Source organism: Antennarius striatus, chromosome 12, assembly GCF_040054535.1.
Source record: "Antennarius striatus isolate MH-2024 chromosome 12, ASM4005453v1, whole genome shotgun sequence".
NCBI classification, from domain to species: domain Eukaryota; kingdom Metazoa; phylum Chordata; class Actinopteri; order Lophiiformes; family Antennariidae; genus Antennarius; species Antennarius striatus.
In genome coordinates this window covers 6,413,429-6,426,185 of record NC_090787.1, presented here as the reverse complement: position 1 = coordinate 6,426,185, position 12,757 = coordinate 6,413,429, and the positions used below count along the sequence as shown (strand labels likewise).

The window sequence follows — 12,757 nt, the reverse complement described above, 5'->3', positions numbered from 1 at the left end:
GGCCCCTGGAGGCGGGTCCAGTTCTACAGCTGAGTCCAGCTGAGATGTTAGTGACACTAGGAAGCATCCAGGTTGGAAGGTGTGTAGATCTGTCCGTCTGTGTGTCTGTCTGTGTGTGTGTGTGTGTGTGTCTATGTGTGTGTCTGACTGTCCATCCATCCATCCATCCAGTGTCGTGCGGTCAGGGGAGGCAGATGAGACACGGCCTCACCTGCCGTTATGAAAAAAAAGAAAAGAAAAATGGACGAAATAAATTAAATGGTTATATTTATCCAGTGATCTGTATTATAAAGTTATTTTCTGTTTAACGTCACCAATTTTAGGTTATTATTACTCAAAATCACTGAATTTCCACATTTACCACTGAAATACTGGTCAGAGACCTGCGGTGAGGCACCAGCCAGCCGAGCCTCACCATGGATTGATCAATGACTTGACTACTGTGCTGGTAGCTAAACAGTGAGACCGTAATGCTATCTCTCTCTATGTCGCTATTAAAATGTTCAAACACGTTTGCTGTATGAACTAAATTTCTATAATTTAGATAATGTATATAATGCACAGTGTTTTTTGTCAAAAACTGTATGTGAGTAACGTCTTTCTGGAGTTGAGCGGTCCTGAAACCGCTGGAAAAAGGCACAAAGTGAGGCATGCAGTTCTTGTGTCTCGCTGGTGATCCCAAGGATTCGCCAAGGATTCCTCTTCATCGGCCGTAGAAGAAGTGACAGTAAACTGCAATCTATTGTCAGTGAGTCAAGTACAGCCATTCATTTGTTTTCCGCTCGCCTTGCCTTACTATATAATTTTTTGCTGCTTTTGTTCACAAGTGGCTGTGCATGGACTTCATTTATAAGTAAACGTAACCAAACATATAAACAAACATGTAGGAAACAACATAACATTTTTTAAATCAAATGTGCTTATTTGTGTGTTACAGTTTGTACGTGTAAAAACTGCTATGAGACTTTAAAAATAACCCACTCACTGTTTCTAATTAAATGGTGAATAAGCTACACTGTAGATTCATGCGTTTGTAGAACTAATTATGATGAAAACTGCCTCACCAGCCATGAACCTCACCCCACGTCACTGCATCCATCCATCCATCCTCTACCAGCAGGGGGCGCTGTGCAATCAGTGACTGTAGTTTCCCACCAAATAAAGAGGAAGAGGAAGAATATTCCCGGAAGTGAAACGAGGAGCGGTAAAGACACACGAACCAGAATCTGCCGGGACCGGGACATGTCGGGGGGCGCGGTGGTCACGGTCCGGCTGGTTCGGTCCTTCGAGTTCAGAAACTTCCGGCCGGTCGTGTTTAAGGGGGTCGACCTGGACCAGACCGTCCAGGACTTCATCCGGTTCGTCAGCCGCGGTGAGAACCGGACCGGTAGCCCCGAGACCCCCCCGTGCGATTGGGGTCTGTGTCTGTGTTAGTGAACCCCGGTCACCGGGGGGTTAGCATGCTACCTGATCGACACATGATGACTGATGTCTGATGATGACAGCATGCTAACTCATGCTAACTGATGACGTTGTCTCCTCAGAGGTTGCATCCCAACCCGGCCTCCCCCCCCCCATCAGGAACTACTCCTATGGTATGTTCAACTACTGACACAACAAAACACGGCTGTCGTCATGGAGATACAAGTTTTTAGCTGTTGGAAGTGAACAACAACATAATAAACGTAAACAATAATGACACAATAACAACAATTGTGATCATCAAAATCATGGAGCAGCGACTCCAGGAAGAAGTCTGGTTTGTGAACCGGACTGGTGAGACTGGAATAGAGACGGGAGGAAGAGGAGGAGGAAGAGCAGCAGGAGGAGGAAAGAAGGAAAAAGAAAGTCAACTCTAATGATCTTTACACTCATGTAGACACACACTGTTGTGTGCAGGCCACTACACACACACACACACACACACACACACACACACGGGGGTCTTGAACCGGCAGCCCTCTAATCCCAGGGGGCCCCTGGCTGTCTCAGCCTGTAGCAGCCTGGCTAACAGCTAGCCTTAGCGTTTGATACGAGGGAGGATTGTTGTCAGGAGAGACACCGGGGCTCCTGGGACCACACATGATCCCCCAGCCTGTGGGAGGGACGATCTAGAATGGGACCGTGAGTTCTTGAGGGCCGGGGTTCCTGAACTACAGAGACTTCAGGAAACGAGTTCAGTTCAACGGGGGGCTGGCAGTGCCGGCATGTTTCCTCTGGTTCTGGTTCTGGTTCTGGTCGGACTACACGTCTAAACCAGACCTAATGATGGACTCAGAGGGTCCACCCCCCACACAGAAGGTTTTTAGTTCTAAACCACAGAGATCTGAAACACGCCTGTTCACCACCGATCACGTCTGTCCCTGTTGGGTCACACGTCAGAACAACGACACGAGAGACGCTTTGAGATAACCTTCATTCACCATCACAGCAGAGTCCTGAAGCCCCAAGGCTGAGAGGGTTTTAGGAATGTTGATCAACTCAAATTATCTTCCTCATCCCCATCGCCGATGTGTCCAGTCGGCTCCTCCTCCAGAACATCCTCTTCCTCTTGTCCTGCAAAAGAGACGTGAACAACTTTATTATTTTTGTATTTTAAGCCTTTTAATAATTAAAGAAATGTGTGTCTAACTGAGTTCTCTGTTTACAGACACCATGAAAATCATCCATCAAGCTCACGGAGCCAAGGTGTGTGTCAGCACTCAGGGTGGGTGTGTGTGGGGTGTGTGTGTGTGTGGGGGGTGTAAGGCTCAGGTTCTACAGTGGTAGAAACAACAGTACCAGGCTGCCAACTGAATGTTTAGACTAATTCTGTTGCCTCTTGTTTTATTAACTTGACTCATTCCGTTGTCTCTAAATGAGTTTACGTTGGAACTGTTTCACTTTTTCAGACTAATGACTTGGTGATGAGTTTAGACAACGATGATCAACTAATTCTACTAGACGGACAGTCCCTCAGAGCCGCTGGCGTCGGTGAGTCTGCTGTTCTTCAGCGTCACATTGTTGGAGGGGTTCTATATCAGTGGAGCTCCACATCACCACAAGGCTGGAGACAGAATCACAACAGAGTCAGCTTAAATGAACAGTCACAACTCGTTTGGCCTTGTCAGGCATGTTCTGGGTGACAGTCGGGTCAGTCAAGCTGACCTTTGGTCACCATGGTGTGTAATGGTGACCTTTGGTCACCATTACACACCACCTTCTCCCAGCAGAGAAGCACCTTCAGCGGCAGACTGCTGTCACACAGCGCATCCACAGAGAGGCTGAGGTCCTCCTTCGTGCCCCGTGCCATCAGGGGGTACAATGACTCTCTCAGGAGGAGCGGGGGGGAGGTGGCGAGGTCAGCACGGGGTTGAAAATGGATTTAATTTAATTTAAATTAATTTTATACTGTTGTATATATATATATATATATATATATATATATATAAAATTTATTTATTTATTTTTTATACTGTTTTTATATTTTAATTCAATTTTATACTGTTTAGATTTTATTTTATACTGTTTATATTTTAATACTGTAATATTTTTAAATTTTATACTGTTTATATTTTTAGTTATAGTTTAGTATATAAGCCCTGTTAGTGCTGCATGTGCCTGTCTGTTAGTGTAATGTATGTCTTGTGGTATGTCCTGTGATGTCAGTGTTTCCTTTTCTCCTGGTGTTTATCCAGTATTATTTGTTAAGTAATGCCTGAGCAGTGGATATATGCAATTTCCTCCGGGATTAATAAAGTATCTATCTATCTATCTATCTATCTATCTATGGGGTTCTTGTCCTGTAGGTCAGTTCTCTGGTCTTGTTAGCTCCTTTACCCTCAGTGGAGGAAAACTGCATCTTCTGCTGTCTTCCACATTTTGGGCCCCACCACTGGAAGCTGAAATCCAGTTTGACTGTGGGGAGTGCAGAATTCAGTTATCATCTGAGGGACTTCACAGGGGTGGGGGCCAACACCCCACAGTCCAACTGGGTTTCCATGATTGAACTACCTTGAGCACTCACACTAGATTAAATATATGGACCCCCACACACACAGACAGAGCCCACCATCACCTGTTTGACTCCAGAAACTCAGGCAGCGATGTTAACACCACCTGTTTGGTTTGTGCTTCCAGTCAACGAGACCGAGCTGGCCTTCTTCAGGAGAGAAGACTACATTCGTTATAAAGCTGAGCCCAGATCAGCATGGTGATGTCATCACTCACGGTGTGCCGTATGAGATCGTCATCATCATCCTGTTGGTACAGGAAACGTTCACATTTTCTTTCTTTGGTACTAATAAAAGTTTTGGACAGTGAAGATCAGAAGAAACAAATGTGTTCCGTTTGGTTCTGTTGTCACTCTGGTTCTGACTGGGCGGCCTCTTCCTGGTTGGATGGGCTGGTTACTTTACCATGAACGTAGAACTGTTGCTTGTTGCTGGAATCTGTGGAGGCCTCTTCTTCATGCCTAGGCTTTACATTAGTGGTGACACCCGTTGGAGCTTCTCTCCCTCAAACGTGGATGAAAACTGTTCTTTGAGACTTCCTCCACTTGTCAACTATCTGGTCTAGTATTCCACTGCGTCAGTCTCAGACTTCAACCTTTTTGTAGAACCACAGCTAGAGGTGAGTTTGGACCACATGATCTCCATACACAGGACAGTTTGAGCTTCATCCTCAGAAAGCTGAGATGGTTGGGTCCAATCAGTTCTCCCTCACAGCCCGAGCATGTGACCCTACCCCTACCCCAACCTACCACCCCTACCCCAACCTACCACCCCTACCCCAACCTACCACCCCTACCCCAACCTACCACCCCTACCCCAACGTAGCACCACTACTCAACCTTCTACCTCTACCCAACCCTCCACCCCTATCCAACCTACCAGCCCTACCCCAACCTACCACCCCCAACCAGCCTACCACCCCTACCTCAACCTACCAGCTCTACCCCAGCCTACCAACCTTTCACTCCTAACCAGCCTACCACTCCTAACAAACCTACCACCCTTAGCCCAACCAGTTTCCGGAGCTGACCCGTTCTCCAGAGCTGACCGGTTCTCCAGAGCTGACCGGTTCTCCAGAGCTGAATCATTCTCCAGGTAAACTTAGAGATGGACACCTGACTTTGTGCGGTGGTTCTGACTCGGAAACAGAAAACCTAGGAGGTTAAAGTTTCCACGTTGAAACTAATATAACAAAACAATATAAATAATGAACCAGAGAAAACAAGAGGTAGTCATGTGCTTGTCCATGCTATAAAGTGTTGTTGGATGTGGGAACAAGATCTTGGAATGTGATTGGCTGTAAGAAGTATTGTGACCTGATGCAGTGACCAGACACACCCTGGCACTGCCCACCCCATGGTAACAAACTTAGAGAAACCCACAAAGGAACAAAACCGAGGGAGCAGTCCTGCCCAGACTTATGGACAACACGAACAAAATGTTTGAGTCACTCCAGGAGAAGCTTGATACCCAAGTGACCACGTGTCTATCAGAAGTCCCAGAGACACATTAGAGAATCTACACGGTGAAATAATAAGAAAAATTGTAAAAATAGGATGAAACTGAATGAGAGGTCCTGTGAAGCTAGAGGAGAACATCATTTCTCACAGATAACCAGAAAGGCTTGGAAAAAACAACTGTATTGAGCAGTTCACAAGTGTATTCACACTTGTATATGATATTGAGCCTATGGGATTGGAGGTGCATTAGAGATATATGCTCAGATATGTCACAAACAGCTGTCTCAGCTGAAAGTTAGTTAATCTCCTGGGCCCGACGGGATACACCATAGGATAGTGAAGGAGATGCACTGCAGAACCACTCAGTGTGATCTAAGACATGCATTTTATACAAAGTCTTTGAATCACTTGTGGATGAACACATGATGGAACATAAGTTGACCAGCGAACTATTGAGCCCCAGCAGGATGGATTCTTCCAGGGAGATCAACAACGCTGCAGCTGCTGAAGGCAGTAGATGACAAAACATAACTCCCCAGTTACGTTACTCTCTCTGGACGGAATGCATTGATGAAGGTGACCCACTGGAAGTCATATAGTGTGACTTCCAGAAGGCATGTGACACATTGAAGAAACGTTTCCAATGACGTTCCGGTCAATGGAGCGCTTACATTTGGAATGTGCTTATCAGATCTGGACACCCCCCCACCATCTCAACAACATATAGATGCACTAGAAAATGCCCAGTGCCCAGCAACCAAGCTGGTACCTGAAGGAAGGAAGGAAGCCTGAAAAAACTGAATATTCCTACTTTGGCTTACTAACGAATCCGCGAAAACATGATAGAGGTTTTTAAAATATGAAGGGGGGAATGTGGATCCAACATACAGGTGGCACAGGGGGTCCTGGAGGGGGGGGTTGGGGAGAGGCTTTTGAGGCCACACCAACAAGGCTACGCCTTTTGGGCCACGCCTTTGAGGCCATGCGTGTGAGGCCTACATACAATGTTCAGTTTGTGATACATATTAGATCACTACCACTGGTGATTGATCAGCAATAGGATGTTGAACCAGCCTTCAGGACAGCGTCACTGGAGAGAGAGGGAGTTAGAGGAGGGCAGATGTCTCTATTTTTACCCTCCTCTAACTCGGTCATTCTGTTTTCAGTCTCTGCCTACCTCCATACACGAAGCTCCAGCAGGTCAGTGCTCTTCTTCTCTATCTGCTGTCCATCACAAACTGGTCATCACACATGTCTGATCAGAACATTGATCAACACGCCTGTGAAGACTGACGGTCACCAATGTTATGGTAGATCAGCAGTCCCTTTCTCTTTTAAGATCAATATTTATAATCACTTGATCAATAAGCTACTTTACAGCATTGTATTCGGTATGAAGGATTGGTATTCCCAGGTTTTTTTTAAATTATGTGCATAAGGATACTTATGGTGAAAACGTGAACGATTGATTATTGGGTTCTTCCCTTTAATGATCAATAATAATGATCATCAGACCTTCAGCAGTGTCATTTTATTAAGTTTTATTTCAATAGTAGATGTTCCTGTCAGCATAAGAGAAAGATGAATGTTCCAAACAGTAACTACAAGTTAGATTTGTGTTCACCAGAAAACATCTATGAATAAAATAGAATGGTCTTCATGTGTCATGTGACCCAAGTGTGGATAATCAATCAAGTTTTTATTAGCAGCATTGATTACAGCCTGCAGTCAGAAGGTTTGTGCTTTATCTGTAGCCTGATTGACAGCAATGAGCTCTAGGGTTAGTGATAGAACTCTAGCACTCTGGAGCTGCAGCACTCTGGGACTCAGACCGACGAACCGTGAAGTGTGACAAGCAGCATGTGTTGCTGGACAGACAAGCTAAAGACATCATCTGTCTGACTCCATCAGTCCTGATCCAGGTGTGAGGGTCAGCGTCAGCCAAACATGGACATCTGATGAATGTAAAGGAATAGATGTTCTCCAGCGTCTGAAAGATGTCTCTTCTCACTCAGAGCCCAACATCAAGAAAAATAACCGGTTCAGTGTAAAAGGGACGACATTCTGGAGGTGATGATGATGATTGTGTGATGATGGTGGTGATGGTGGTGATGATGGTGATGATGATGATGATGATGTGAACCAGCTGCACTAGAATCGATGTCATCTGTTGTTGTGCAGGAAGCATCACCGTTCAAAGAAGCAGGATATAGAAAAACAGGGCTCTCATGAAAAGATCGCTTCAGACAACGGAAGGAAAGGAGAACCTTGGTCCAACAACATCCTGACGCTGAACTTCATGATGGACAGTGGAGCTGAAGAGACACAGATGGACGGACAGCAGAAGATGGATGGAAGAGATGGACATGAAGAACGTACCATTTCGTTCACCACTCTGAGCACCATCGCCGTCCAAGCCGGGCAATCAGAGATGGTCGTCTCTGTTCTTCAGGTTTGTACACTCGTCGGGTTCAGCTCCGATCGGTCAGTCTTCTGACCGGGTGGGTGAGGTCCACCAGTCTGCTCTAGAACATCCATGTAATGTGGTGACATCAGGTTGGATTGAACAAGTCCCTCGTTAGCTAAACTGGTGCTAATGCCAGGTTAGCTAACACACACGGACTATTAGCGCATGTGTGTGTGTGTGTGTGTGTGTGTGTGTGTGTGTGTGTGTGTGTGTGTGTGTATGTGTATGTGTGTGTGTGTGTGTGTGTGTGTGTATCTTTCACTGCTGGCTTTAAATAGTTGGTTTCAACCTGATCAGCCTCAGTCCATGTGCCGTTTCCTGTTATAGCACCAACTGTTTACTGAAGCTAAAGAAGGTGTGTGTGTGTGTGTGTGTGTGTGTGTGTGTGTGTGTGTGTGTGTGTGTGTGTGTGTGTGTGTGTGTGTGTGTGTGTGTGTGTGTGTGTGTGTGTGTGTGTGTGTGTGTGTGTGTGTGTGTGTGTGTGGTGTCATGTTGTTGGTAGACATTCCAAACATCACACAGAGTGTGTAGATGAATCCTGTCAGGACAAAGCAGAGGTGACAGCAGACGGGTTTGTGTGACCGGATCAGGGGTGGTGGGTAGTGGTTCCGTCCGGTCAGGACCAGTGTACCAACTGAACTGCAGCCATATTGTGTCAACAGAAACAAGTGCAGTAACTGCAACTGGGTGTTTGATGGGTTTGTGTGTTATTGTGTATGTGTGTTGGTGTGTTACTGTTAATGTGTTAGTCTGTTGCTGTGTTAGTGCAGTGGTCCCCAACCCCCGGGCCGCGGACCGGTACCAGCCATTACCCCTAAATTAAGCGCCCACAACCTTGCCAGTGTTCTGGATTAAAAATCGAGGCAGATTATCCTGAGATTGCCCAAAAAGTATCTGAAACCCTGCTTCCATTTCCAACCTCCTGTCTTTGTGAAGCGGGATTTTCGGCAGTGACCATAAAGAAAACCAAATTGCGGAGTAGATGTCCGGAACACACTTCAGGTGTCATTGTCTCCCGTTACCCAAACACTAATTCTCATTATTGTAATTATTATTATGTGATTGACTTGTTCACCCTTTTATTGGAAATGATCAGTATTTCTCCTACGCTGAATGCACTGGACCTCTGGTATTGACTCCTACCAGTTTTGTCCTCTGGTTTTGACTCGTACCAGTTTAATCCTCTGGTATTGACTCATACCCCTGTAATCCTCAGATATTTACTCTTACCAGTTTTATCCTCTGGTATTGACTCTTACCAGTTTTAGCCTCTCGTATTGACTCGTTCCTACACACAACATACAGGTCTTGCCTGGCAGACTGAGTCATTGTTATTTAATCCTTTATTCTGAAATGCTTAGCGCTGCTCAATTCTCAGATCTATACTTCCCGTCCCGTGTTTCCACCCGGTGTGATCGCCTACCCCGCCCTGATGTGTTTCACCTGTGTTTCATTGTCCCCTGTGTCTGGTCTGGTGTGCTGCTACTATTGCTACTGCTGTTGCTACTACTATTGCTACTACTACTACTACTGTTGCTACAGATATTGATACCACTACTGCTTTTGCTACTGCTATTGCTATTACTATTGCTACTGCTGTTGCTACTGCTATTGCTACTACTATTCCTACTGCTATTGCTGTTGCTACTACTACTGCTGTTGCTACTGCTATTGCTACTGCTGTTGCTACTGCTATTGCTACTGCAGTTGCCACTGCTACTGCTACTGTTATTGCTACTTCTATTGCTACTACTGCTATTGCTACTTTTGTTGCTACTGTTATGGCTAATGCTATTGCTGCTACTGCTATTGCTACTGCTGTTACTGCTGCTGTTGCTACTGTTATGGCTACTGCTATTGCTACTATGACTGCTATTGCTACTGCTACTGCTATTGCTACTGCTGTTGTTACTGCTGTTGCTACTGTTATGGCTAATGCTATTGCTACTGCTACTATGACTGCTATTGCTACTGCTATTGCTAGTGCTGTTGCTGTTGTTACAACTGCTGTCGCTGTGAGGAAGCAGCATGATGGTGTCGTCTCATTACAAAACAAACATCTGGAAGCATCATGAGAAAGCAGGGAACTCCAATCCTTTGTGATGTTCTTCTGCTCTTCCATCAGCATGTCGACTTCACCACTCGTGGTGGAATCACTTTGGCACACAGCGGCCCCTTTGTGCCCACGCTGGTGCCTCAGACCATGTTTCCGTCCTGCTGGTTCCTGCTTACTGCAAGGTGTCTGTGAGCAGGAAAGACCACTTCTGTAGGGCCTGAATGTCTGGGTCCATGTTCCAGGGCTGTTTCAGACTGACAGGTATTGAGGGAGACTGTGACATCAGGAAGTAGTGCTGACTGGTCAGAGTTCACATCTGTCCTGGGCTACGTCAGGAAGTCCAGAAAGGATGTGACCACCAGCCAGAAGGAACGTGTTGGTGGCCACAAAGTGAGCTGAGCTGACAGTGGGAGGTGTCAGCTCACCTCCTGGCCACTGCCAAAGCGCCCTTGAGCAGGGTGCCATCCCCCTTACAAGCTACTCATTTGGGACGCACCTCGAAGTTGCGACCCGTCACTCTTGCTCCCCATGTACTGCTTGTTGTACTAATTGCAAGCCTGCAGGCCCCCAGTGTGTTGTGTTTGCTCAGGGGCCAGTACACAACAATATATTGTATACTTTGTCAAACACGTATGTATGTAAAAGTGTAAATATAATTTCCCTGTTGGGGATAAATAAAGTTGACTTTCTTCTTCTTCTGTAACAATGTTATAGTACTACCTTCTTCATAAGAGTCTTCATTTTCCACTTCTGTAGTGAAGACAGAAGTGAACTCCAGTATCAACCCACTCAGGTTGTTCTCTGTTCAGAGTGGGTCTTTGGCCCCACCCACTCGGGTTATTCTCTGTTCAGAGTGGGTCTGTGGCCCCACCCACTCAGGTTCTCTATTCATGTAGTGAGTCTGTGCCCCCGCCCACTCAGGTTGTTCTCTGTTCACAGAGTGGGTCTGTGGTCCACCTCCACCTGGTCCAGGTCCAGCCTGCTCTCTGTGAGATCGGGTCCAACCAGGAAGAGAACCAGACACTGCTTCGTGAACAGCTGCAGCTGATGGACACCCTGAAGGTACACCCACAGTCACAGAGTTTGGTCCTTAACGATGACTGGACTTTATTTTAGAAATCGTATTAATAAAAAATGCACACTGTCAATAGTAGTGTTTTCTAGAAGTGTTGCAGACCTGAACTCACAGTTCACCTCTGACCTCGTGTGTGAGTGAGGTCAGAGGTGAACTCACTCACACACGAGGGTTTGAGTTTGTGCCAATGCAGACGTCATCGTCACACCTCAGCAACAGATTAGTTTCTCCAGCCATCCATTCTCAACCGCTTCATCCAGTGTGGCGGGGGGGTGGAGCCTATCCTCCACAGTGGACGCGGAGCCTATCCCAGCTGACTTATGGCAGGAAGCGGGGAACACTCCGGACAGAAAAACACACACACACCAGACACACACACACACACACACACACTCCTACGGACAATTTGGAACGGCCAGTTAACCTGAAGCTCATATTTCTGGAGATGGGAGGAAGGTGGAGAACCCGGAGAGAACCCCCCCAGACACAGGAGATCATGCAAACTCCACAGAAAGCGGGACTCGAACCCGGAACCGCCTTACTGATTAATATGTGGTGTAGTTTAAACAAGTTTCCTTTGTTTTATAGCCCACATTTTCCCTTAGACCCTGAGGGGAGGGGTCAGAGGGGTAGTAGTATGGGTTTGCCACTGCCAGCACTACGTTTCATCACAAAGAAAGGTCTGAAGCTCCTCTTAAACACTGAAGGTTCTGCCCCAAGACCTGAACCAGGGGTCGTTCCAGACCAGAGTCTTGACAGCTGAAGGCTCTTCCTCCCAGATGACTTCCTGTCATCCATGGAACGACTAGTATCCCTGCACTGTGGGAGTGTAGCAGTCTACTGGGACGTAAGGACACAATTATGCTTCCAACATGAAGGTGTCGGTCATTGAAGGTTTTGTAAGTGAGCAGGAGAAAAAGCTAAGGAGGAGAAATATCTGTAGGTTCTCAGTCATCCAGGTTGAAGTAAATCAGGAAGAGGAAAAAATACAGATGTTTGTGTCTTCAGTTCTGATACTCAAAGAATCCAGATATTTGTGCTCTGGAAAACAAAGGACCTGAAGCACCAATGCAGTGAGAGCGTTACCGTCCATGTGGCCACCGACTGGAACAGCCACTGACTGCGGCTGTTGGTCATGTCTCAGAAGGTGGAGCTAATGAGGGGTAGATGGGCTTCGTGACGGGGGCAGTGGGGCAGTGGCACCACTGTTGTTCATGTTCCCCCCACGTCTGCATGGGTTCTCTGCGGGTTCTCCAGCTTCCTCCCACCTCCAGTAACATGCTCCTTATGCGTAGCATCTCCAAAGTCCGGCCTACGTGCCAATCCTGGTCCCAGGTCAGATTGTATGTGGCCTATTTCTTGCATCTAAAATGACTTTTTTGGCCTGCCACAAGGTTATTTTGCAGTTCCTTTTCTCTATTCATGGAGGCAGCGTCGCGTAACGTGTGAAAACGGCCAAAACCCTTAAAAGAAGACTCTACGATGAGGCAGTTTATTTCTTCTTTCTTCCAATGGAAGTCGTTTAATGACATCTGTTCTCAGAGCAGTGATCCAAACACTGCCAGCAGTAGAACTCTGTTTCAGGGCATTTTGACTAATTTGTGAAGACCCACGGAATACTGTGTATTGTGATTCCACAATGCCGTTTTGCCGTTTGCTGCTTCCTCTTAGAATAAAAGTTGATCTCATTTAAACCAGGGTACAATC

General features: G+C 46.4%; 2 protein-coding genes across 3 annotated transcripts in view; both read left to right on the top strand.

The window, feature by feature from the left end:
* Positions 1–600: 600 nt before the first annotated feature.
* c12h2orf76 (chromosome 12 C2orf76 homolog) lies at positions 601–4,313 on the top strand. Its single transcript, XM_068328709.1, has 6 exons — positions 601–748; positions 1,068–1,372; positions 1,545–1,595; positions 2,651–2,688; positions 2,892–2,973; positions 4,120–4,313. The coding sequence occupies exons 2-6, from the start codon at positions 1,243–1,245 to the stop codon at positions 4,194–4,196; spliced, it is 378 nt and encodes a 125-aa protein (XP_068184810.1). The 5' UTR covers positions 601–748; positions 1,068–1,242; the 3' UTR covers positions 4,197–4,313.
* A 2,311-nt stretch (positions 4,314–6,624) lies between these two features.
* The window catches only part of LOC137605264 (coiled-coil domain-containing protein 141-like), a 37,796-nt gene continuing 31,663 nt past the window's right edge, over positions 6,625–12,757 (top strand). The window contains exons 1-4 of one of the 2 annotated variants that reach the window (XM_068329813.1): positions 6,643–6,652; positions 7,364–7,522; positions 7,634–7,904; positions 10,915–11,037. In XM_068329813.1, the coding sequence (XP_068185914.1) occupies positions 7,752–7,904; positions 10,915–11,037 (276 nt within the window). In that variant the 5' untranslated portion in view covers positions 6,643–6,652; positions 7,364–7,522; positions 7,634–7,751. Of the gene's footprint in view, positions 6,653–7,363; positions 7,523–7,633; positions 7,905–10,914; positions 11,038–12,757 lie in introns of both variants that reach the window. The other variant, XM_068329814.1, reaches the window with a different exon arrangement.

What these genes read in the sequence shown, in the direction of transcription:
- c12h2orf76 (XM_068328709.1), top strand. Translation starts at nt 1,243, where the DNA reads ATGTCGGGGGGCGCGGTGGTCACGGTCCGGCTGGTTCGGTCCTTCGAG. An exon ending in CATCCGGTTCGTCAGCCGCG is followed by an intron (nt 1,373 to 1,544) that starts GTGAGAACCGGA and finishes TTGTCTCCTCAG; the next exon opens with AGGTTGCATCCCAACCCGGC. An exon ending in ATCAAGCTCACGGAGCCAAG is followed by an intron (nt 2,689 to 2,891) that starts GTGTGTGTCAGC and finishes TCACTTTTTCAG; the next exon opens with ACTAATGACTTGGTGATGAG.